The sequence below is a fragment of the Filicampus tigris genome, chromosome 4 (assembly GCF_054856515.1).
Source record: "Filicampus tigris isolate MCC_2025a chromosome 4, RoL_Ftig_1.0, whole genome shotgun sequence".
Lineage (NCBI taxonomy): Eukaryota > Metazoa > Chordata > Actinopteri > Syngnathiformes > Syngnathidae > Filicampus > Filicampus tigris.
The window spans coordinates 24,353,217-24,377,510 of NC_141220.1; the positions used below are offsets into that span (position 1 = coordinate 24,353,217).

Sequence of the window (24,294 nt, forward strand, 5' to 3'; positions counted from 1 at the left end):
GCGAAGAGCAGACGTCACGTGAAACCCCAACATGTCCTTTTTTTTAAATCAGTTTCCAGTGCCGCCAGCTGCGGGGGTTTAATGAATCAATGTGTTTCTGGTCATTTAGAACTGAGTTTAATGATGAATGAAACAAACCTTCTTTCCCACGCGCTAGTTTGAATGTTATGAGGATGGACTTTTGCCGCTGAAGAGTGACGAGGATACATCACAGCAGGTAAAACTAAGGCTACTTTACTGCTTCAAACTAGAGGTTGGGGGTATGATCTCCAGCCATTGTGACCATGTTGAAGTGTCCCTGAGCAAGACACTGATCCCCTAGTTGCTTTGTTGCTGTGTCATCTGTAGGTGAATGAGGAAACAGTGTTAGCGTGCTTTGAGTACCAAAGGTAGCAAAGCGCTATCCAAGTGAAAGCCTATTTACATAACGATAATTATCAATAATAACACCACATTTCACTTAAAGCGGAAGTCAACCCAAACATATTTTTTTCAAGAATATGTTCTATGCAAGCCCACTAGTTGAAACAAGGCATTCTGATAAATATTGTGTTTGTGGAATAAGAGTTAATCCACCCGTTTTTTGCCATCTCCGGGGGTGGCTATTTTGTCTTCTGTCGACTGAAAATGACATCACAACTGCTCGCAACGACCAATCATGGCTCAGATTCAGAAAACAGGTCAGCCGTAGTTGGTCGTTGTGAGCAGTTGTGATGTCATTTTCAGTCGACAGAAGACAAAATGGCCGCCCCCAGCGATGGCTAAAAACAAGTGCATTTTGCTGCTTAATTCATATTCCACAAAGGCAATATTAATCAGAATGCCCTGTTTCAACTAGCGGGCCTGCTGGGAACATACTCTTGAAAAAATTGCGTTGAGGTTTACTTCCGTTTTAATCCTCTGGCTTTCAAAAAATTGTTGAAAATAAAAAACATTAAATATCAGAATTACGATAAATAAACAATGCCACAAAATGTGACGTTTCCGCTATTTCTGTCCCTGTCCTTGTCAATATATTACTTCCGCCAAAAAAAAAAAAAAAAAAAAAATAGGCAAATAAAATTAAAATGTGGAAAAAGTCATTAAAAAATCCTCAAAATAAATCAGGATTAAAAAATGTAAACAAAATCTGGTATGTTTGGGGTGGCGGTATTAAAAAGCTGATTACTTTAGGTCTGTACATGCAAAAATATGAACAATGTTTTTAAGCCAGGTTGTGGCGCTGCTTGGTTGTACTGTTACACGCACACACACACCCACCCCTACACGCACCCACACACACACACGCGCTTCTCATGAAGTTTCCCCTTCCTGCTATTGTGTGTGCTGCGCTGGCAAGCATGGAAAGTCGGAAAAAAGGGTGCAGCAGAATTCCACAGGCTCCAAACTCCCAACAATCAAGCGATGCGTTTGCGGACCTTCGCCGGTGTGTGTAAAAATGTGAGCATGCGGTTCTTCCTCACGGCAACACCGGTGAACATCTGGACTGTGATGAGTGCTTCCATTGTGTTGTGAAAATACAATGCAGCTGTTGGTGTGACTCAAAACCTCCGCCAAGCATGAAAGGCCAGAGGCATTAAGCCCTTTCTTACCGATGGCAATTTTCCACAAAAACACACCACAGTGATAATGTTACATAAATATAGCATGCGTGTGCGTGTGTGTGTGTGTGTCACCTACATGCAATGGGTGGTCCGCGGAAGTGTGGATTTTGTCATTGGCACTCTCCCTAAGGTCAAATTTAGTGAGGTGAGCAGCAGGTCACGGGGTGTTGTCATCCACTCACAGAATTTGCGAGCGAGTGTAGAAGCAGGACGGGAAATGTTCATAAGAAAATTTCAAAGGATGGAACCTTAAACGCGAAACATTTTGGGGGTTTTAGCATGATGGCACAAATTCAACCCTTGTAGTCACTCAGGTACTTTCTTGATTTCTTTTCATGACCTGGATGATGCACCTGATGGTCAACCAGCAAATCAGTTACTGTGGTCAGTCAGTCAGTTCAGTGGTTTGTTAGTTGGTCAGTCAGTTACTTAACTAGTCAGTCAACTACTCGTCGTGTAGGTCAGTCGCTAAGTCAGTTTAGTTAGTGAGTTAGTCAGCCAGTTAGTCTATGTAGTTAGCTAATCAGTAACTGTCGTTACAGTAATTAACTTGTCATTCACACAAGTAGTGGTGGGTTGGTTAATTATTTCATTAGTCAGTCAGTCAGCTATTCAATTGGTTGGTAGGTTACTTGGTCAGTAACTTAGTAAATGAAATTGTTGGCTAGTCAGTCAATAACTCACAGCACTTAATTTATATTGTCAGGAAGTCTTTTAGTTAGTTAGTTCGTTAGTAAGACAGTTGGTAAGTCAGTCAGTTAGTTAACTAGTCAGTCAACTACTCGGTGTGTAGGTAAGTCAGTTTAGTCAGCCAGTTATTTTGTGTAAGTAGTTAATCAGTCACTGTTGTTACAGTAATTTAACTTGTGTCATTCACACAAGTAGATTTTGGGCTGGTTAACTACTTCATTAGTCAGTCAGCTATTCAATTGGTTGGTAGGTTAAGGTTACTTAGTCAATAACTTAGTTTAGTTAGTAAATCAAATTGTTGGCTAGTCAGTCAATAACTTACAACACTTAAGTTAGATAATAAGGAAGTCTTTTAGTTAGTTAGTTGGTTAGTGAGACAGTTGGTAAGTCAGATTGTCAGTCACTTACTGTGGTTAGTTAATTACTCAGTCAGTCTCCCAGTTTAAAAGTTAATTGGTCGGACAGCTAGTAATTTAATTATTCAGTAAGTCAGTCTTTGGTAGGTCAGTCGGTCAGTTGGTAACTTAGCTTAGCAACTAAGTCAGTAGGCTGACCAATCCGTCAGAAGCTTAGTTTAGCTAGTTAGTCAGTAAATCTGTTAATTAGCTAGCCAGTCAGTTTGACAGTTACTGTACTTAGTTCGTTACCATCTATTGTTAGTTAGTCAGTTTGGCTGTTAGTTAATTAGTTTGTGTATCTCGGTCAGTTACTGTCGGTAATTACTCAGGTAGTTTGGTACTTTGTGGGTACTTTGTGGGTCACTTAGTCAGCTATAGTCAGATGGTTGCTTGGTCAGTCAGTGACAGTTATGTTGTGCGTCGGTTGGCTGGATGGTGACTTATTAAATACGGTTAGTCAGTTAGCTAGATATTATCCTATATGTCCTATAGTTTCCCAGTGTAGTTAGTTACAAGGTCAGTATATTACTTATTTACATTGTTGGATCTCCCTTTGCTGGGTTTAGTTTCTTCAGTCGGTTAGTTTGTTCATAAGTTAAATTAGATGCCAATCGGTCAGTCAGTTTATTAGTTAATCTGTCTGTGAGTTTTCGTGTGGTTTTGAGTTTTCTGGTTGTAAAATAAGGCGTTTGTTGGGCGTGGTCATCCGCCATCTTTGTAAGAACAATGTTTCACAGCAGCTTGGAGAAGCCAAGGCAGTGCTCCATGTTTATGACCATACAAGGACTCAACACATTCCTGACTCCCTCATGGACACGCTACCACACTTCTTCTTCTACACAGAGGAGGAGGAGGAGGAGAAACTTATCTCGTTTGCACTCATTAGTTTGTAACAAGGGATAAGAAGGGGTCAAAGTTCAACCAGAGGAGGGCAAAGAGATGCTTCTGGAATGATAACTTTCCTTCTGGAAGCTTCCTCCCACAAACGTTCAAACTAGATTGAAAGCTTCTCGTGGCGTTTTGAATCGGCACATCCTGCAGGGGGTGCTATTAGTGGTGAAGTCAACTGGGAAGTGACTCCAGCTTTTACAGGCCACGCAGAGATCGTACAAAAATGAAAACGGAGAAAATCCAAAGTGTGAAAGAATTTGAAAACATCTGTGAATATGCAAATCCGTGGGCGCAGAACTGCAAATGTGCAGGGCTCGATTGTAGTTTTAAGTTGTAATATCGTCAATCAACACTAGATGGCAGACATGTATTACTTTACCCTGGGTCTCAACACTGCCCTAAACTACAACAGAAGTAGTCCTAATATATATATATATATATATATATATATATATATATATATATATATATATATATATATATATATATATATATATATATATATATATATATATATACATACACACACACACACACACACACACACCGTTTTTTTTTTTTTTTGCGTATTTGGAACTGATATGCAGGACAAACAATAATATTACACGGCAATAATATTACAATTTTGAGGCAGTTGATTAATGTGGGGAAAAAAATGTACAAAAGGAGTTCTTGAATTTTGTTGGCTTCTCGTTCAGCAGAAGCTCCGACAAATATTCGCATGTACCTTTTCACAGAACCGAGTGAAGCCATCTATTTCCACAACTGTCGGAAGTGACAAATGCTTTCAACACAACAGGACAGGAGAAATGCGTGAATGAATAGCTCTCACGACCGTGTTTGTAGTCTGAACGACAGTGTCAATCACGACCGCGTTTGTGGTCCGAATACTTTGTTTACTTCATTCCCAGCATGCCGTTCAGCTTTACGTCTTGTGAGTTTTGGCCTAACCGGATCTTGGTTCTCCTCCTCCGCCTTCTGGCAGCATCGCAATCATACCTGCAAGCAGACGGGCTGGTGCCGCTCGGTTTTTGTAACATTTAGGAGCGCGGCTGCAAAGACAACACTCGCTAAGCTTGTATGTTTTCGCTTTTGTGAGAAGTGGGGGAACCAAGCATAAATCTTCAAACGTTATCCTCAAACGAGGGTTCAGTTTAGAGTCATGGGGGGGATTTGGGGTAAATTTACAGTAGGTTAGAGTAAGGTTAACTTTTGGGTTTCAGATAGTGTAAGGCTCGAGTTTACTGATTAGTAGTGTCGACCGATACAGATTTTTTTTTTCTGTGGCCGATGCCTATTCCAATATTTGGCAGAACAAAATTCAGATAACCGATTAATCGGCCGATTAATTAAAAAAAATATATACTGAATAAAATAACTCATTTTTTGTGGCCTTATAACTTACAATAAATGTATGATTAACAGGCAGAATATTTGGCTGTTTTACAATAATTTCTCCATTAGTATACCTAACCCAACTCCTACATTGGTTAAAAAAAAAAAGTCCTTTGCAAAACAAGACTTTCATTGACACTTTCCACATTGTGACCAAGCAGCATGATCGTACAAAGTCGATTGCCCCCACTTGAGAATAGTTGACGCGTGAAAGCTGTGCTTCAGGAAAACAACCTTAGCAGTGAAGTCATCCGAAGTTTTTTCCACTCGCCGGTGAAATGGGAGGAGGGAACTGTTTGGAAAATGTACTACGCACTCACTCCCGCTAATCCGGAGATGTCACGGCGTAACCAGTTCAACACTGGAAAATTCCTTCGTGTTCCCACTAAAGACATTCCCGAGCCCACCAGGAACTCCCTAGCAGCACACCCGCTGGCCATCTTTTAGCTTCCCGTCTCCAGGTGGCACCGCGGCTGGCGTGTTGCATGTCAGGGATGATCTGTCGAAGCACAAAGCAGCCATGACAGGAAGCAGACGCGGTTCGGCTGTTTGCTAAGCGGCTATTGTCAAGCTGGAATTTGGTCCTTTCCAGGGGCGTACCTGAGCCGACTTTGAGGGGAATTTGCCCAATCGTTTCTTTTTTACAAAGTATTTGGACGTACATTTCGGCTTTTACGGTGAAATCCGACTTCAATTCGGGTTAGGAATGGTACTCGTTCGTAAATCGACGACTTCCTGTATAGCGAATGGAAGGCAACATGGCGGCGTACCCGTTCCCATGTCATTCCGAGTTAGGATCATAAGTCTTAAGCGCATGAACGGGAGGCTCAGTGCTCCTGTCAGCATTCACTCTGGCCTCTCGAACGGCCTCAATAAATATCGCCAACTCACAAAGAGCAGCTCCACGGAGCTTCTCAAGGAATGTGTGTGTGTGTGTGTGTGTGTGTGTGTTTATGCGTACTGTGTGGCCATTGTGTAAGTGTGCGAGCCCCGCCTAGTCTCTCATCTCCACTTATTGTTTCAGCTATTTTCCTTGGGGCCTGTCAGGACATTCCAGCGCTCAGGTGCTCTCAGAATATTTGCCCACTCGAAGACGGATACGATAGCACGATGTAAATTAGCCTTTTATCATACTGTGTACAGACACAATTGCAAACGGTTGATAGGCGCATTCACATTTTGACTTTGCAAGTCTATATCATGATTCTGATATCAGTATCGTTGGTGTTAATGTAAAATATTGATACTTATATTTAAAAAAAAATAAAAATAAATCACAGCTTCGGTTATATTGCTGTGTCAATCCGATCTCTGGTTACATGTAACTGGTGATTTATCGGTTTATCGTGATATTGGTACCATCATCAAAATGTTATAACAATCTTCTGCTGTATGACTGTTTATTTGTCTAGGTGTGTTATTTTATTAGTGATGTTAAGGCACTGGTTTTGTATCGTGATATCGTGATTTTATCTGAATCGTTGGCAAAACATCCCGATATTGTCTTGACACACAAGCATCAAATAACGATATGACCGTTTTTTTTTTTTTATTGTCTGATCCTCCTTTACAGTTTTGTAGATTTTGCAATGATTCAATTATCATACAATGGCCTTATGATATGAGATTTTTGGTATCTCAACCTAATACCTATTGCTATTACGATCACTTACGATTTTGTTTTTGTTGTTCTGTTTTTTTTTGTCAAACTTTTCCAATCATTGGCAAAACATGCTAACATTGCATCGACACATGATCACGATATGTCAAATATCGATATGGCCGTTTTGTATAAAGTTGTCCGATCTCCAGTTACGTAACTGCTGCAGTGCGTCAGTTATCACACAATGGCCGTATTATGATATTCCGTATCACTGGCAAAGGATGTTCTTGTGACTTCTTTTTTCCAAGCATCACAACATTCCGGCCTTTTGCTTTCGGCAGCTGGGATGTTTGTCGGGATATTATTTTCCTTGCTGCAACAATTGACGGAAGCAGACAGCTGATTCCCGCCTCTTTCAGCGGGGCCGGGAGGACCCTCTCTGGGGTGTCGTTTTGGCCAAGGGGTTGGGGGCTCCGGAACACGCAACAGTCGGGGATGAGGGCGTGTGAGGAAATCCCTGAATTGGATGTTCCACGTGGCCTCACCCAGGGTTTTCCCTCATTGTGGAGTAGAAGTGAGATTGTGTCAGCCAGTGTGTGTGTCAATGCACGTCTTGATGCGAGTGTGTGCGCGGTCAGCGGCTTTGGAAGGAATTCCTTGGGATGAGAGGGGTTCCCTGTCGGCGCTTTTGACAAACTCTCCCCCCGTTTCCAAGGCGGGCGGAATTCCTGTACGCATGTGGTGGACGACATCATGCTTCATTTCACTCCCAGTGCCTCACGTCCAAATATTTTTACTGAAGAGTCTTGACGAAATGCTGAACTTTTCTCCTCGATTAAAAATAAACATGTAGCTGTAGCCTATCGTGAAAACCGTGATATAGAGGGTGTATAAAGACAGATTTTTTGAAATATTTTTCCCACGCCCACAAACACGATGAAAATTTGTTAAAACGGACCTTTCGAATTTACCCCTTTCTCGCTCCATCAGTTGTCAAAATGAGTTTATAATTCGCTTAATTTGTTGTTCCTACTTAGGTACGATTGATACATAAAAGAAACCAGAGTTAAACATTGTATAAATAAATATAAGAAATTTCGACTAAAGCATACAATTTTGTTCAACAAAAATTGTTAGCTATTTATGCTAACATAATTAAAAAAACCCAGAGCTAGTGCTAAGCTAATGGAAATTAGCACAGAAGTATCCATATTCCTAAACCTTGAAACAAGTGCAACTTTAAGAGTGAATCAACACATACAGAGAAGAAACACTGCATACAGTATTTAAACATCAAAATATTCAACCAAACCATATAATTCCATTGAATGAAAGTCGGCTAGCTTAATGCTAATATATAATGCAATATGGAAGTTTTCCAACCTCAGGTTACCTCAGGTTTTGTTCAAAACAAAAAGACCCATAGCCCTGTATAGCATGACCACATAGCTTTGCCTTACAAAAGTCATCTTACTTCATGCTAACATTTGACAATTTTTTTTTTTTACATTGTTTTTGATTGTCGTTACTGTATGTTTGCAGTACACAACTGTAAGGTGCTTTTTTTTTTAAATTAAAAACATAAAACAAAAATGTTTTTGGCCCTTAAGCAATCCATGATTGCCTTTGGTTACCATGGGAACCACATCACAACAATCTTCTAGTCAGGGAGATGGGGGTGGGGGGGGGAGCATGGGCAGCAGAGACAGGATCCCGGAGCATTTCCACTGACATCAGCTGAGGAGAATGTGTGTGCGTGTGTGTGTGTTTTTGTATGTGTGCATTTGTGTGTGACATCACTTTGGTGTTACTGTTCATGTTTGGCAGACAAAATAAATAGTAGGTTAACGTATATACGGGTACATGCACACAAGGCAAGAGTGAGTCACTTTTTTTTTTTTTTTTTTTTTTTTTTTTAAGAAATTGTGGTTTAAATGTGAAATATTCAGTGCATGGGCCACTTTCCAATACTGGAGAGCTTTGTTTAGTCTTTGAAAACAAATGGAGTGTCAAAGTGAAATTTAAAAAGAACAGGAAGCAGTGAAAGTTTACACTGCTTCATGCAAGAGTGGTGCTGTGTCCAAATACAGGAAGAGACGACTCATCAAAAAAGCATTTTTCTTTTTGTTGAAGCAGTCACGATAAAGTGGAGATGTTCATACTTTTACTGTGTTGATGTTCGCATTTTAAAGTGGATATGTTTATGCTTTTATTTTCTCGAATCAGACATTGTTGTCTGAATGGTGCATGTTTTATTTTTGTTAAATCAGTCACCATCAAGTGTAAATGGGCAGACTTCAATTATGCAGAAATTGTAAAATAATGATCGGGCTCATATTTTGTTGAATTGGGGATCATAAAGGGCATATTTATGCTTTTATTTTGGTGAATTACTCTTCGGAAAGGGGAGAGGTTTATATTTTTATTTTGCTGAATTTAGGCACCATCAATTGGAAATGTTCATTTTTTGTGAAATTTGTATAATATTTATGCCATACTTTTATTTTGTTTAATTGGGCATCATAAAGAAAAAATATTTATGCTTTTATTTTGTTGACTGAGACATACAGCTAAATATATATGCCTTTATTCAGTTGAGTCAGTCGTGAGAAAGTGGAGATGTTCATGCTTTTATTTTGTCAATTGGAGCCAAATGAAGATGTTCATGCTTTTATTTTGGTGAATTGCTCTTTGTAAAGTGTCGATGTTCTTTTATTTTGTTGAATGAATGAAGTCATTGAAATATGATGTCAATGCTTTTATTTTGTTGATTTAGGTAAAATGAAGATATTCAAGCTTTTATGTTGTTGAATTAGGCATCATAAAGTGGGGAAAAATATGCTTTCATTTTGTCGATTTTCTCTTTGTAAAGTCAAGGCGTTCGTGATTATTTTGTTCATGCTCATGATGTTCATGCTTTTATTTTGGTGAATTGACCATCATAACACAAAATGTAAGTTTTTATTTTGTTGACTTGCTGTTTGTAAAGTGGTGACACTTTTATTATTATTATTTTTTTTAATCAGCCAGCAGAATGTAGAGACGTTCATGCTTTTATTTTGTTAATTTCGGTGAAATTAAGATGTTCATGCTTTTATATCGTTGAATCAGGAATCATATAGCAATCATATTTTTGCTTCTATTTTGTTGACTTATTGTGTAAAATGGAGATGTTCATGCTTTTATTTTGTAAAATCAATGCTCACAAAGATTGTGCCTTTATTTTGCTGACTCTGGCTCAGTATTTGTCAGCTGTATATACTGTATTTGTATTTCAAGTAAGGGCGTTCCCTCACGTGATGCTCACTCTTTGGCAGATGTGTATGCATTTATGTTCTGCTCAGTATCTATTTCGCAGGTGCTCCAGCAGATGTTTTGAGGACACACCCAGCAGGTCTCCCACGTAGAGTTAAGAACAACTAGGGAGAGGTCGCCTCCTTTCTTCCCAGGAATGTTGCTCACAAGCATGTGGAGGAGGAAGATGAGGAGGATGACCTCTGAACTTACACTTGTCTCTGTTCAAAAGTCATCAGTGACGCCAAAGAGCTCCTGTAAACATCAGCACCGTGGCTACAAAATAAAAGCATCAACACCATACAGGTCAGTCATGCAAAATGCAAGTTTGCATCTGCCGAATAGTGAGCACCATGCAACTCAGTTATTCACTGAATGAGATGACTTATTCAGCAAAATAAAAGCATGGTCGTCGCCACTTGACAAAGAGTAATTCAACTAAACAAAAACAAATATTGCTCTTTAAGGAGCCCAATTCAACAAAATAAAAGCATAAACGTAATTATTTTGTCAATTTCCACGAAATGAAAGTCTGAACATTCCCACTTTATAGTGCTTAACTCAACAAAGTAAAAGCATGAACATTCCCGACATGAAAGTCAATGAAATAAAAATATAAAGCCCTCGTCTTTACAACGAGTTATTCAACAAAACGTAAGTATCAAAACTTACAGTTCATGGCAACAAAAGTATGAACATTCCAACAGGTAATTCATAAAAATAAAACGACTACTTCCAGTTTATTCAGACTGATTTAACAAAATAAAAGCACAAATGACATTCGTTTACCAAATTCGAAAATAAATGAATAAGTATTTCATTTATTGAAGTATTGAATCATTTATTTATCAAGTCAATAAAATACAAGCCTGGCCATTTCATGCGATGAGCTCACGCTGCAGGAATTCATACAAACACACACACGCGAACACGAACACACGCACACACAGCTTCCAGGAAGCGTGTAGTCGCTCCGATAACGACCGTGTGCGTGTTTGCCTTTTTCATGCGCTAATGGCCCTGCTAATTGATGCTAGCAAACAGGAAGTGTGCGCTTTGTTGTCATTGTTGCAACTGGTGGCTTTATCGCGGACCCTCAGGCACCATCAACCGCTGCAACGCTAACGGTGATAACATCACTGTTGACAACTATTCAGCTAACAACTTGACACATTATTTCCGATATGGAAACTTAACTATTAACACCGGTCCGACTTCTTTTACACGATTAAACTTTGAAACTCTTAATGAAAGTGCTATGAAAGCCACAGTTTGATTCCCATTACTTCCTATGGGAAACTACGTAGTAGTTACACTTGTGTCGCGAACACACGCCCGTGCACCGCGGTCTATAAAAAGCTCCCTCCTCTCGCTCCCTCGCTCGCCTTCTTCCCAGCATCCTGGTCAAGTCGGTGGACGCACACTTTCCTGGCGCGAGTTCAGGAAGCGCTCGCTCCAAATAAGGCGGAGAAGCAGCGAGCTGGAAGCACGGAAACCTTGGAGACGCTTCCTTGGAGACCGGAGCGCCATAATAAAATTAAAAAAAAAAAAAAAAAAAAAAAAAAAAAACTCCCTCGGTGACTCGCGGCCAGAGGAATTAGCGCAAGACACAAGTGTGGGAATGCTCTACTCAGAATGGGGACAAATGGATTGGGACACACATGGTGGAATTCTTTGACTCTGACATAGAAATGTCGCAAATGATCAAAGTACACATGTATAATGGAACATCCCACAGAACGTGTAAAAAGTGTATTGTTTGCTATTTTAGGGGGGAACCCCCTCCAAGCTACGCCCCATTGTGGAAGCTACAGAAATACCCTGAAATTCTTTGACGCTGACACGGAACAGGACAATTGCACCTCAGTAGTGTATTTTCAGAGATGGGCACTTTCCCCTATTTTGCCGGTCCGTCCTCGTCCGCGATCCGGGCACCCTTCCGTCATCGACCCCCTCCGTCCTTATTCATAAAAATAATCGGCCCCCGACCCTGTACGTCCTTTTAAAGTGCTTCCGTCCTTACATTTCGCCAGGCTGTCCCCCCCCCCCCCCTAAAAAAGTTTAAAAAAAAAATCCTTTCAGCATGACTCTGTGGGAGAGATGCTAACGGCAGAGGTTTCATTATTCATAAACATTTAAAGCGCATTAGCTGGCTAATTCCCGATTCACATCCACTTACCGGTTAGGAGTATCGTGAGTGGATTGAATTGTTTACAACTGTTTATGTGTCAACCAAGATAGCATTTAGCTGCCAAGGCAACCACCATCGGTGACTAGACTAACTTGACCTGGTTAGAGCCGATTACAGGGACAGACGAGAACCCACCTCCATTCTTGTTTAGTGTGTCCTTTTTAAAAAAAAACGTCTCGTCCTCTGTCGTCCATCCGCAGAATGGGTGTCCGTCCGTCCTGTTCCGTCCCTGGGACGGAATGCCCATCTCTGTGTATTTTAATAAGACAGTCCGTCACACCTGTGTGCGTGTGTGTGTGAAAACGAGTGATTGTGAAAGTGTTTGTGTAAGAAACAGTGAAAGAGCAACAGAGAGTTTGTGTGCGTGTGCGTGTGGAGGGACAAGTGCGTGTGTTAGCAAGTGTGCAAGTAAGTCTGTTGGGGTGCACGGGGGGGGGGGGGTGTGTGGGGGGGGGGTGCGTGTGCGTGTATTTGAGTGAGCAAGCGCGTGCGCGAGGGCGGAATGATGACTGATAATTACAGAGCAAGTCAGGACGTTTTTTATCCGGGAGACCCCGCGGCCTGCTGGGAGGAGCAGAAGATGGCCGCCACTCCCTCACCAGGAGATTCCGCAGCCCAGCTCGTGCTAACCGGGAATCGCATTCTTGTCACAACGTTGCCATGGCCACCCACCAGAAAAGTTCAAAACACAAAGAATATCCCATTCAAAATCAATTTTGTGGTGAAGAACAGAGTCACTGGAGCAATTATCCCATATTTGGACACGCTCGCCCTTCTTCTTACTGACACCGGAGGCTTCGAAAAAAAGCACGTTCACATTTTGACTGGTGCCTTAAAAGAAGCTTTGTGCTCCTTGGAGACGATTCCAGACGTGCAAGTGAAAGCAGCATTCACCGGCCTGGATGGGGGTGCTGTGGAAAACTACTGTGCGTGTGTGTGTGCGTGTGCCTGCGTTTGTATGTGTGTGTGTGTGTGTGTGTGTGTGGGGGGGGGGGGGGGGGGGGTCACCTGTGTGTGGGTTAGGTCTGTGTGCGCGGCGGTTGCTTTTATGTTTGCGTTTTCCTCTCTTACCATATATTTAATCATTAACATCAGTTAACTTCTTTTTACACTTGTCAAGTTTGGTTGACTTACTGCATGGCATGCGCTCTCCAATCACCATCACAGATTCATCCTCATCCGTTGATTTCTGATTTTCTCTCCGTTTCATGTCATTATCCTTGCGTGAAGCCGAACATTCCGACGATAGGCTGCTTATGCACTTAGACACACGCGCACATGCGCATGGACACATCTCCTGTTGTTGCCAAGAAAGAGCCAGCCAGGCCCTGCTCGCATTCCTGTGCCTGCCCCGGGGGCTGACTGAAGCAGGACCAACCAAGAACATCTTTAAACTGTCTTCTGCAACAGTTGTGTGCGCGTGTGTGTGTGTGTGTGTGTGTGTGCATCAGGATTAGGAATGCAGTGAGTAAAGCATGAAGATCCTGAAGGATGCATGAATGTTCTCGATAGAAAATGTGGTTGAGTGACAGATGACGCGTCCAGCGCATGTTGTAGTGTAGTGCTACATTGTCCAAATAATTATTCAATTTATTATTAAATTACTGGTGCGTTCTATCTCACTGGATTGTCCATATAATCATTAATTTAGTCCATGATGTTTTGTAGCTTGATCATTTTTGCATATTTGCGTTTTTTTTCTGAATGACTTTTTGAGTGGCTTTGTTTTTTTTAATTGTTTTTTTTTTTGTGGGTTTAATGGAATCCTTTTTTTACTGTTTTTGGAATCTTTTTTGTTTGTTTTTGGGAGTAAAAAATTGTCATTAAAAAAAAACAAAAACTGAAAAACAGCAAAAAAAACATTCCAAAAACAGAAAAAAATATTCTGACAAACTGGGAATTTTTTTTTGCTATTATTATTATATATTGTTATTAAAATGGAGGTCAACCCAAAACTTACAATAATATGATCCATGCAGCCCCACTCGTCTAAACTTGATATTTGGATTAATATTGTGCTTGTGATACGAATTAAGCGTTAAAATCCACCTTTTTTTATCCATCTCAGGGAGCAGCCATTTTGTCACTTGCTGTCAACTAGATTTTGCTTCTTAACTCATATTCCACAAACGCATTTGCGATCAAAATGCCATGTTTAAACTAGTGGAGGCGCATAGAACGTATTATTGTAAAGAACAGTTTTAGGTTGACTTCCGTTGAAAGCGACATTTTTTTTGTTGGTGTAGTTATGTCCTCATCAATTTAAAATCAATAATATTGAAATGATTCCTCATTTACTGGCATGTTATTTTGCCTCCTCCATTGTAACTTAAGTAGCTTCAAAATGTTGCAAAACTACATGATTGCATGTCCAGACAATGTGACCGAGTGACCGCCCCAAAAAAAAAAAAAAAAAAAAAACTTTTTCAAGAATGTACAGGAATCCAGGTCACAGGATTTGGTTACTGCAACACAAAAAACCTCCAAAAGTTACAAAAGAAACAAGAACAACAGAACGAGCATTAACGCAAGTTAATAGATAGTCATAATCGGTCTTTAGGACTGAAAGAATAATAAGAATTAAAAGGTGATGATGAAGGTGAAGGCATGTGTCCCGGGGCCATGGAAAGCCAGCATGAGGTCTGACTGACTGATTAGACGGGTTGCGGCACGCCGGCTCGAGAACATCTTCGGCGTGCAAACAAGCCTCCGCAGCTTCAAAAATCCCGTTTGGAATATTTCCGTCCGAGAAATAAGAAGCAGCGTCACACAGGTCACACAGGCAAATGAACCACAATGCTAAGCTAATGTAGCATACGGATCTTAAAGTAAAAAGTCAACAGATGGCGCAACATTTTTATTTCTATTACTATGACGTAGCATCTTGCTAGCCTTGTTCGCTTATCTGTCTAAGGCTTAGAATAGAATGGCATAGGCATAGAATATATGATATGTAAAATAAACATTTAAAAACAGCATAATGTTAGCAATTTTGGTAACGAGCTAAAAGCAGTATAACATTCTTAAATAATGTTGTTTCTCTCTTGATTTTTTTTCTGTGCTCTTTTTGTCCCTTAAAGGCATGCACGAACTTTAGGAGCAAAGCTGAAGAAACTGAAAGAGCTCTATTTTTGCCACACAGTTCATGTGACAAGAACTCGTCTTAAACTTGCTAAATATTAGCATTTTGGCTCTCAGGCTAACAGCAGCATGACACATTTGAAAATAATAATCAGAGCTGGGCAATCCGTCGATGTGACGGAGCGGTCCGTCTATCCGTCACTGACAGACGCCCGTTTTGCTGACGGTTAACGAATGACAGGAACAATTTTAAAATAGACGGACTAAGCATAGACGGAAGACACCTTATTTAGTCCATCAATCGGAAAATGGTGAGTTGATGTTGCTTGGGGGACAGATTTGAGTGAGGGACCAGGCTGTGAATGGGTTTCCAAAGCGCAGTGAGTGACTGTTTCTGTTCAAATATCGTCCAACGGGGTTAGGGGTGTTGTCAGCGCTAGTGAAAGTTTAGTCAGACTCGCCAGCCTATAGACGGGTACTATTTTTTACGGGTACCCACACTGCAGATGGATGACGAATAACGGACGCTCAATTTTTAGTAAAATGCCCAGCTCTGATAACAATACTGTACAATATTAGTTTGTTATTTTTGTGGACATTGTCACTTCAAGGCCACCGTATTTACTTGTTGAGGCACGTATGCACTTCAGGGCTAAGCTATATAAAATGTTAGCATTCCGTTTAATGAGCTAACAGCAGCATAACACTTTTAAAAAACATAAATTGTTTGTTTCTAAAGTAGCATTTTAGTCCCCTCAAGGTTACCATACTTCTTGATTGATGAACACGTACTTCAGGGACTAAGCTCCATAAAATGTTAGCAAACTATTTTAATGCACACTTTAGATTACAAATCTGTCGCGTACGTATAAATTCCCCCTTAGAATAACTTGATATTAGCATTTTGGCTAACAAGCAAACAGCAGCATAGCAATAGGCAGCAATACATGGTGAAATTCTCACTATTGTGAAAATTCAAGTCATGGGATTTGACTGAAGTGTACCCAAAGTTGACTGGCTGGACATCAAGTGTGTCAAAAGTGGTTGTGGAACAAAGTGGACTCAGTCGTATCAGAGCCGTAACAGAGGCGGGATGACGCCTGCGTAAGAGAGGGTGCAAAGTTTAACACCAAACTCTGAAAGCAATTGTTTATGACAGACAACTACTTCTGCAACTTCTCAGTGTGCCAGAGGCCTTTACACTGCCTGTCAAAGACAACGTTCTTCTGCATTTGCTAGGTTTTGTGTGAAAGGCCTCTGTGATGAATGACACTCTGATAAGGCAAATTTTGCAGAATCTCTGTGCATACTGTGGCCATTTTGTAGGATCTCTGTGTAGAATGTATTCTAAAATTCTGCGTGAAACAGGCTCTGACAGGTCCATTTGGTGGTATATCTGTGTAAAAAAAAAGGATGTATGTGGCTTATTGGGATTTCCAGTGAAAGAGAGCTCTGTATAAAATGGACTCTGATTTTTTATTTTCTTTTGTATTCTGTTTGACACAAGGTCTAACAAGGTAATTTTGTGGTATGTCCGTGTAAAAGAAATACTTATATGGCCATTTATTGGGAACTTCAGTTAAATATGCCCTACGTGTGGCCCACACTTACTTTACTTACTGTAAAGTGGGCCTTTTGCCATATGTGTAAAACAGACTTTCAAAATTTTTTGTTGGTTTGTTCCTGTGTGAAAAGGGTTCTGATAGGGAAAATTTGAGGCAACTGTGTGTGAAAGAGGTTGCGGTGTGTCCATTTTACACGATTTTACTCGGAAACAGGCTTCGATAGGGTAATTTTGCGGGTTTGCTGTTTTAAAGTGGATCTTATTTAGCCATTTTGGGGGTTCTCTGTGCGAAAAGGCTGACATGCCCATTTCTGGTGGGATTGACAGGACAACTTCTCTCTGCACGAAAGAGCCCCTGATGTGGCATTTTTTTTCAGGATCTTCACGTGAAAGATGCACTGATGTGGTCATTTTGCAGGAGGGCTGTGGGCAAGAGGCTGTGACAAAAACCTTTGCGGGCTCTCTGCATGAAAGAGACTGATGTGGCAATTTGCGAGATCTCTGTGTGAAAGAGGCACTGACGTGGTCATTTTGTAAGAGCTCTGTGAGGAAGAGGCCGTGACACAAACGTTTTGCAGGATCTCTGTGTAAAACACATTTGATTTTGCAGGATCCCTGTGTGAAAGAGACTGATGTAGCAATTTGTCAAGATCTCCGTGTGGAAGAGGCTCTTGAGAGTCTTTCCAGTTGACGCTGAACATTTGTCCGCCTCTGCAAATTTGTCAAGACACTCCCGGGCTCCTGTGGGCAGACAGGAGCGTTAGTACAGCAGTTCACCTCGTTGTCGTGCTGGATGGCGTAACGGCTCACGCTGCCCTTTCCAAATCTTCCTTCCCACTTGGCTGGAGCGCATTCTCGCTCTGCAGGCACTTGTGTTGTTGTCACTTTGCAACACTAACGTGACACCAAAGAATGTGTTTGTGTGGCCAGAACATCTTCACTTTCACTTTCGTCACACTGCGGTACTGCACCGGCACTTTAAGAAAATAAGCCTACTGGTCTTGAGTGACGTATAATATAGGGTCCATTTGAAGCATCCAGTCATATTTGCATATTTCCCCCTTCAGATCTCTACCGCACATGTATTTCATGACCTATTGGGTTTGAATAATGCACAACGACTTATTTGAAGTAGTTGGGTTACACTTGTACATTTTTTCCCATTAGAACATTACCACCTGGATGGGAACTTTCATTTTATGCACATAAAAAAAAAAAGTTGAGATATATTTCACATATTGGGCTGTATAAATAAATTTGACTTGACTTTGCAAAAATCAATCACATATTAAATCACACTCATGAAATAGAAGGGGTGGGAAAAAAAAGGATTATTTTTCAAATTCGTTCAGCGCTATTAAAAACAGGCAAGTCCAAAATTGTCACATTCCTACAAAATTACACATTAAGTATTATGCTTTGTGAAAAAAATCTGGCCCTCAATCGGCATCTTGATTTTTTTTTTGTTGCTTCAATAAAGTAATAGTAATAGAGGCAAAACTTCACACATTTTGGGTCAGACTTGCGCTTGATGCTGGAGGGCGTTTTAAAATATAAAACTATTTTATATTTTATATATTAGGATATTTTTGAACTGATAGAGAAAGGGGCACACCACACACTCCCCTAACACACTGTTGTTGCACAAGTGTTTTTTGTGCATTTAATCAAGCAGAATTGTGTTCTTCTATTGTTTCCATTGGCCGGGTTGAACCAGATGACTGTTTGGCTGATGTATTTCTGCTTAGCTGTCACTCACGCTGGTGACCCACTTTTATGCAATGGAGTCCCTGCAGGCCTTGAAATAAATAAATAAATAAATAAATAAATATTTTTTGTTTTAAAGTGAATATAATTATTTATTTTTTTTGTATATCAGATGCAAAGTAAAAATGAAGCAGTTTACATGGATTTTGCATATATCAGAATATTATCAGAAAAAGTTGGAATATTGCCAGGATAAAGTTTTAACATTACAATAATATAATTGTAATATCATGCTAAAAATGAAATTTTACAAGAATCAAGTCATAATATTATCATATATAGTTTGACATAATAAAAATAATAGTAAATCCGCAATTTAAAGGGAATCAAGATTGTAGTTTTATGAGTATAGAGTTGCGTTTTTATTTTTTTTAAAGTTGTAATACAGAAGTCATATGTAAATATTTAGTATTACAAGAATCAGGTGATATTGTTATGGAAAAGTTGCAATTTTACAAGAAAAAAAATAGATCACCAAAAATATACTACAAGAATAAAGTTGACATTTTAACATTTGTTGTTATTTTGCCATTTTCTAATAACATTATGACTGTGTATAATAGAATGCTTTTTAATATTCTATAGACAACAAAATTCCTGAGCGTCGAACATACTTGAAGTTTTACCATAGTCTTTTTTTTTTTCCGGATTTGTACAGTACATGTACTTTGCAGAAAGTATGAGTACTTTCGCCGGCAGCGATCATTCAGTGACAGCACACGCACAGTAGCGTGTTGTGGCGCCGTCGACCGCACGCTGCTTCCCAGTCTGCGGGGCGGGGTGCTGCCTGCCTGCCTGCTGCTGCTGCTGCTGCTGCTGCTGTTCACTGCGCGCTCAAACCAGAGCCACAAGTCCAACAAAAACTGGACCAAGCGAGCGACATGGGCGTTGAGAGGGAGAAGTCGGACACAAGCATCATCATGGACGAGGACGAGTTCAACAGATGCGTCGAACCCATCCTGTCCCGGAAGGGGCACGTGTTCGCGTCCCCGCACGAAGACCGAGACCCCGACGACGTCAACGCGCACCTCAAGGTAAGAGAAAAACAAGACAAAAAAAAAAAAAAAAAACAGACCTGCCTTCCGTTGTTTTCAAGCCACTACCTGGAAGTCAAAGCAGAGTGACGTCATCGATCACTTCGCTGTTGTTTCGTTTAGGGTCGGGTCAGGTGGGCTTCCGTGACGTCATCGCCGAGGATATATATATATATATATATATATATATATATATATATATATATATATATATAATTCGTATCACAATACTTTTCATTTACTTTCAATACCTTATGTTATGTTAACATAACATACTTTTGGAACATTTAAGGTCCTGTGTATCAGAAACAGTTACTGGAACAGTTTATGCCCTTTTCAATTGTGACACTTGATGTCAAATGGCACTTAAGTGAAAGCTTTGGAAACACACGCCTCATTTTTTTTTCCAAATAATAATAGTAGCATTTTTTTATAGAACATTTTATAGTATAGTAGGTTGACTGTAAATATGTTGCCGCCAACAATATATTCAGACCTCCTTCATATTTTCTTTTCTTATGAGTTTCTTATTGTAATGCCCTCGCACGTGGGAAAGGAGAGTCACAGTTGCCGGTGCCATTTATTGATTGCAAGGAGAAGAGTAAAACGTCTGAACACAATGAGCACACTCACGCTGCTGTCAGCCACAGCTCACACCCACCTAGGTCACACCTCTTAAAGGCACATACATATATCTAACACAGAGACATTACAACAAAATTGCACAATATTTTCCATACATGTTATGCTTACATTTTATAATACGATTTACCAATTAAAATGATGAAAAAAAATGTGAATAATTTTTTCTTGAATATTTTACCAAATAAAAACATAAATGAGTATATGCACATGTAAATCTTCCAATAACGTCCCACTTGCGTTATTTTCAAGTCACATTTTTTCCAATCAGGTGGGCTTCGATGACGTCATTGCTGAGCCGGAGTCCGCTCGGACCGTGGACCGGGTGTGGATTTGCAGCCACGCCACATTCGAGGTAGTCAAGTTGGGCCTCTACCGGCTTCTCGGGGCACTGTTGGCCGTGCCCCTCGCCTTCCTCCTCGGAATCGTCTTTGCTGTCCTCAGCCTCGTACACATCTGGTAGGGGACTCTCACGGTTGATGCTGTTTCTTTGACTTTAGAAGAAGTAAGTTCACCTATACAGTATATGTGAGGAATGTTGCCAAGGCAACAGCTTGATTGTGTGACCCACACAGACCTAAGTTGCCGTTTTGAGAATTGGCTGTGACCTAATTGTGGGACCAAAGTTGTAAAGAGAGTAAAGTCGTAATATTATGCAAAAAAGTTGTGACATCACAACAACAAAGTTGTAATTTTACAAGAATAATAATAAAATTACACAAAGATAGTTGTAATTTTAAAATTTAGAAAGAAAATGATGATAATTAAATTTAAAAAAAAAAATGATGCCATGAAAAAGAAAAAAAAATTGTCATTTTACGCGAATACATTTGTAACATAAGAAAAAAATTCAAATATTACAAGAATAAAGTTCTAATTAAAAAAGTTTGAAATGTTAAAGGAAAATACTTTCAGAACAATATTTTAATATTTTGAGAATAAAGTGGTGATATTTTCAGAAAAAGTAGACATTTACAAGATTAAAAGTAATTTTTTGCGAATTAAGATATAATACTGCAAGGAAAAAGTTAACATTTTATGAAAATAATGTTGTAATATTATGCCAAAAAATGTATTGTGGTACAAAATAAAGTTGAGATATAAGGGGGAAAAAAGTTGTGATATTACCAAAAAAAGTAATATTTTTACAAGCAAGAAGTTGTAAATTTATGATAGACATATGTGATAATAAGAGATCATATTACAAAAATGTTTTAATTTTATAAAATAAAGTTGTAATAGTTTTCATAAAAAATGTGATATTACTAGATTAAAATCACAAATTTGTAAATTTGCAAGAATCAGGCCGTGACATTATTGCAAAGAAAAACGCTGTAAATTACCAGAACAAAGGTGTAACACTACAAAATCAAATCATAATTTTTCAAGAATAAAGTTGTCGGAAAAATTCAAAATACAAACACAGTGATTGATGAATTTACGATAGTCGATGTGAAGATAATGCGCTAAATGCTGTCATTTGTGTTAAAACATGAGCGCGTACGCAGAAGTGAAAGTGAGCTTTAAAGAGCCCAGCAGACTATTATGGGATGTTTGCTCAAGCTCCCACAGCAAATATTGACACAAGCTATTTATACAGATGACGTCACTTTGCAAAATAGTGAGCCCTTCTCTCTCTACACTTATTTGGATCATGAGTCCTGTTTTTTTTTTTTTTTTTTTTTTTTTTTTTTGGACTGATGACATCATCACGCGGGCCACCTGGATACTGTTAAGCGGCAAACTAATGAGCTAACAAGCTAACCCAAAGAGAGCGCTCGTTGATGGGAAACACTCGTCATCACCTACCAAAAAGTGAGCACACGGAAGGTTGGCGCAAATGTGCCAAAAAAAAAAAAAAAGTTCCACAGAGCAGGGGCGGGGACAGACAGGATGCTTGACATGGTATTCCACACCGGGGTGGGACATTCTTCGGCCCCTCGGCGGCCATGTTGGAGGCAGGAAAGTTCCTGTGGGGAGGCGGGAAGTGCGTTTCAGGCTTTGGAGTGGCCGCAAACAGGAAATTCAAAATCAACAGATTGTTATTTTGGCTCTGCATCCTTTCCATGTTGTGTTTGGATATTATTCAAAATCAACAGATTCTTGCTTTGAAAATTAGTTTTAGTGACATATCTCCTTCAGCTTGTGTTGGATGCTATTTAAAATCAACAGATTCTTGTTTTGACCAGAAATCCTTGTCAAGTACATACTATTGATACTATTCCAACTCAACAGATTCTTTCTTTGACAACCTCAACTCAATCAGTTTTGACTGTGAATCACTGCTGTCCTGTCGGATGCTATTGAAAATGTTGTTTGTCAGACGAAGGTAAGCTAGCTGTGTGAACTGTGAAGCTAAGCTAGCTAGGTTAGTTTGACGGTTTATCTCACCAGTAGCTGGTCAAATATTAGCTAAACTTGATGTTGGTTATGCATTTAATTGAGGTTATTCCATTTTTAGAGATGTAACTTTTAATTATTAGAATTGATGTCCTTTTTTGTGGTATGATCAGTGAAATTTTTTTTCCTTATCACTAATATATGTTGTGACTCAGCGGCGACTTCGTTGAACGAAGACTTGACTCGACTTGCTTGAAATTTGTTGGCGACTTGACTTGACTTGTTGGCGACTTGACTTGCTTTTTTTTTTCCCCACAGTGACTGGATACTTGAAGGTTGCGGCTTGAGACTTGCTAGCGACTAGCACATATTTGTTGAGTACTATTCAAAATCACCAGATCCACATTTTGCCCATACATCCCTGTCAAATTGTGTTACATTGAGTACTATTCACAAACAACCGATTCTTGCTCTGGCAATCCGTTTCGACCGCAAATCCCTGCCATCTTGTCTATTCCAAATCAACAGCCTGTGTTCCCTGTCGTAACCGTTTGGAATTTTTTTGGCCCGTCGCAGGCTGGTGATGCCGAGCATTCGGAGCTTCCTGGTGGTCCTGCCGTCCCTGCAGGTGGTCTGGAGGAGCCTGACCAACACGTTCGTCATGCCGTTCTTCCACAGCCTGGGCAGGAGCCTGTCCTCCGTCCACGTCCAACACGTGGACCAATAAATCCCGTCCGGGCGAGGACCGCACGCAAGATGGAGTCCGCGGGTCTCCGTGGAGATGTTGTCAAAATGGATGCGTTTGGACCTCGAGCACGGTGTTTTGCAAAATGGGTTCCTCCGAGGTCCATAGCTTGACGGTCTGCAAATTAATTTAAATTATGTGATATAATTACATAAACATATTAACTCAACCTAAAATGACTGCTACCTACTTTAGCTTATGGCCCACTAAAAGCGCTGATATGACTGGGACAAAGCCACACAAATATTTGACATGCCTGCATGAATAAAATAATCTTTTATTTTTAGAAAAAAAAGTGCATTTTATTACAAGAATAAAGTCCTTTTTGTTGTCGACAACAAAGGATGTATTTTTTTTGAGGATATACTAGTCTTTTTTTTCCTAGAAAATAAACATCTTTTTCAGAATAAAAGACAAGCAAGCATTAAACAAGCCTTGAAACTTGAAATTTTGTCATGTTATTACAAATTTATTTAGGCAGCATATGACTTAATTCTTGCACAATTACATTTTATCCAGAAAAAATATGCCGATTTAAGTAAAAACCTCTCGAAGCTAAACATGTCCAATTTGTGCTCACTTCAACTCTGTTTGGATCCCAGATTGTTTTTTTTTTTCATTTTGTTTGCCCTTGTTTTTTAAAGTATGGACAAAAGAATTGGGCGTCCCAATACTTGTATCCACACGACGTCTTCCAACAAAGATGAGCGAGACATAATGCAGCGTGATGTTATGTTGGCTGTAGATATCTTGTAAGATGAACGGGGGAAAAGGACGCAAGCTTGTCGCACTATCACTGGCTGCTTTTTTTGGTCTGATTCAGAATATTGAACTAATATAAATAAAGATGATTATTCTATGTCTGTGTGAGCTGATGCAACAGCATAATTTCCTGAAAAGGATCAATAAAGTATTTATGTATCTATCATCTTTTCTATGTCTTCTCATCGATGACTTATCATGCTAATCAATTGCACTTTTTTTCATCTTAAAATGACCTGATTTACTTGGATGCATAATGGACGTTTTTCTCATAATTTTCATTTTATATTAAT

The 24,294-nt window shown here is 39.8% G+C and overlaps 1 protein-coding gene across 1 annotated transcript; it reads left to right on the forward strand.

Annotated features, from left to right (window-relative positions):
- Positions 1-79: 79 nt before the first annotated feature.
- cav2 (caveolin 2) lies at positions 80-24,165 on the forward strand. The gene is made up of 4 exons (XM_086028629.1): positions 80-217; positions 19,137-19,512; positions 20,426-20,613; positions 23,071-24,165. Exons 2-4 carry the CDS (start codon positions 19,360-19,362, stop codon positions 23,219-23,221), a joined length of 492 nt encoding a protein of 163 aa, XP_085884755.1. The 5' UTR covers positions 80-217; positions 19,137-19,359; the 3' UTR covers positions 23,222-24,165.
- Positions 24,166-24,294: the final 129 nt, after the last annotated feature.

What these genes read in the sequence shown, in the direction of transcription:
- cav2 (XM_086028629.1), top strand. Translation starts at nt 19,360, where the DNA reads ATGGGCGTTGAGAGGGAGAAGTCGGACACAAGCATCATCATGGACGAG. An exon ending in ACGTCAACGCGCACCTCAAG is followed by an intron (nt 19,513 to 20,425) that starts GTAAGAGAAAAA and finishes TTTTCCAATCAG; the next exon opens with GTGGGCTTCGATGACGTCAT. An exon ending in CTCAGCCTCGTACACATCTG is followed by an intron (nt 20,614 to 23,070) that starts GTAGGGGACTCT and finishes GGCCCGTCGCAG; the next exon opens with GCTGGTGATGCCGAGCATTC.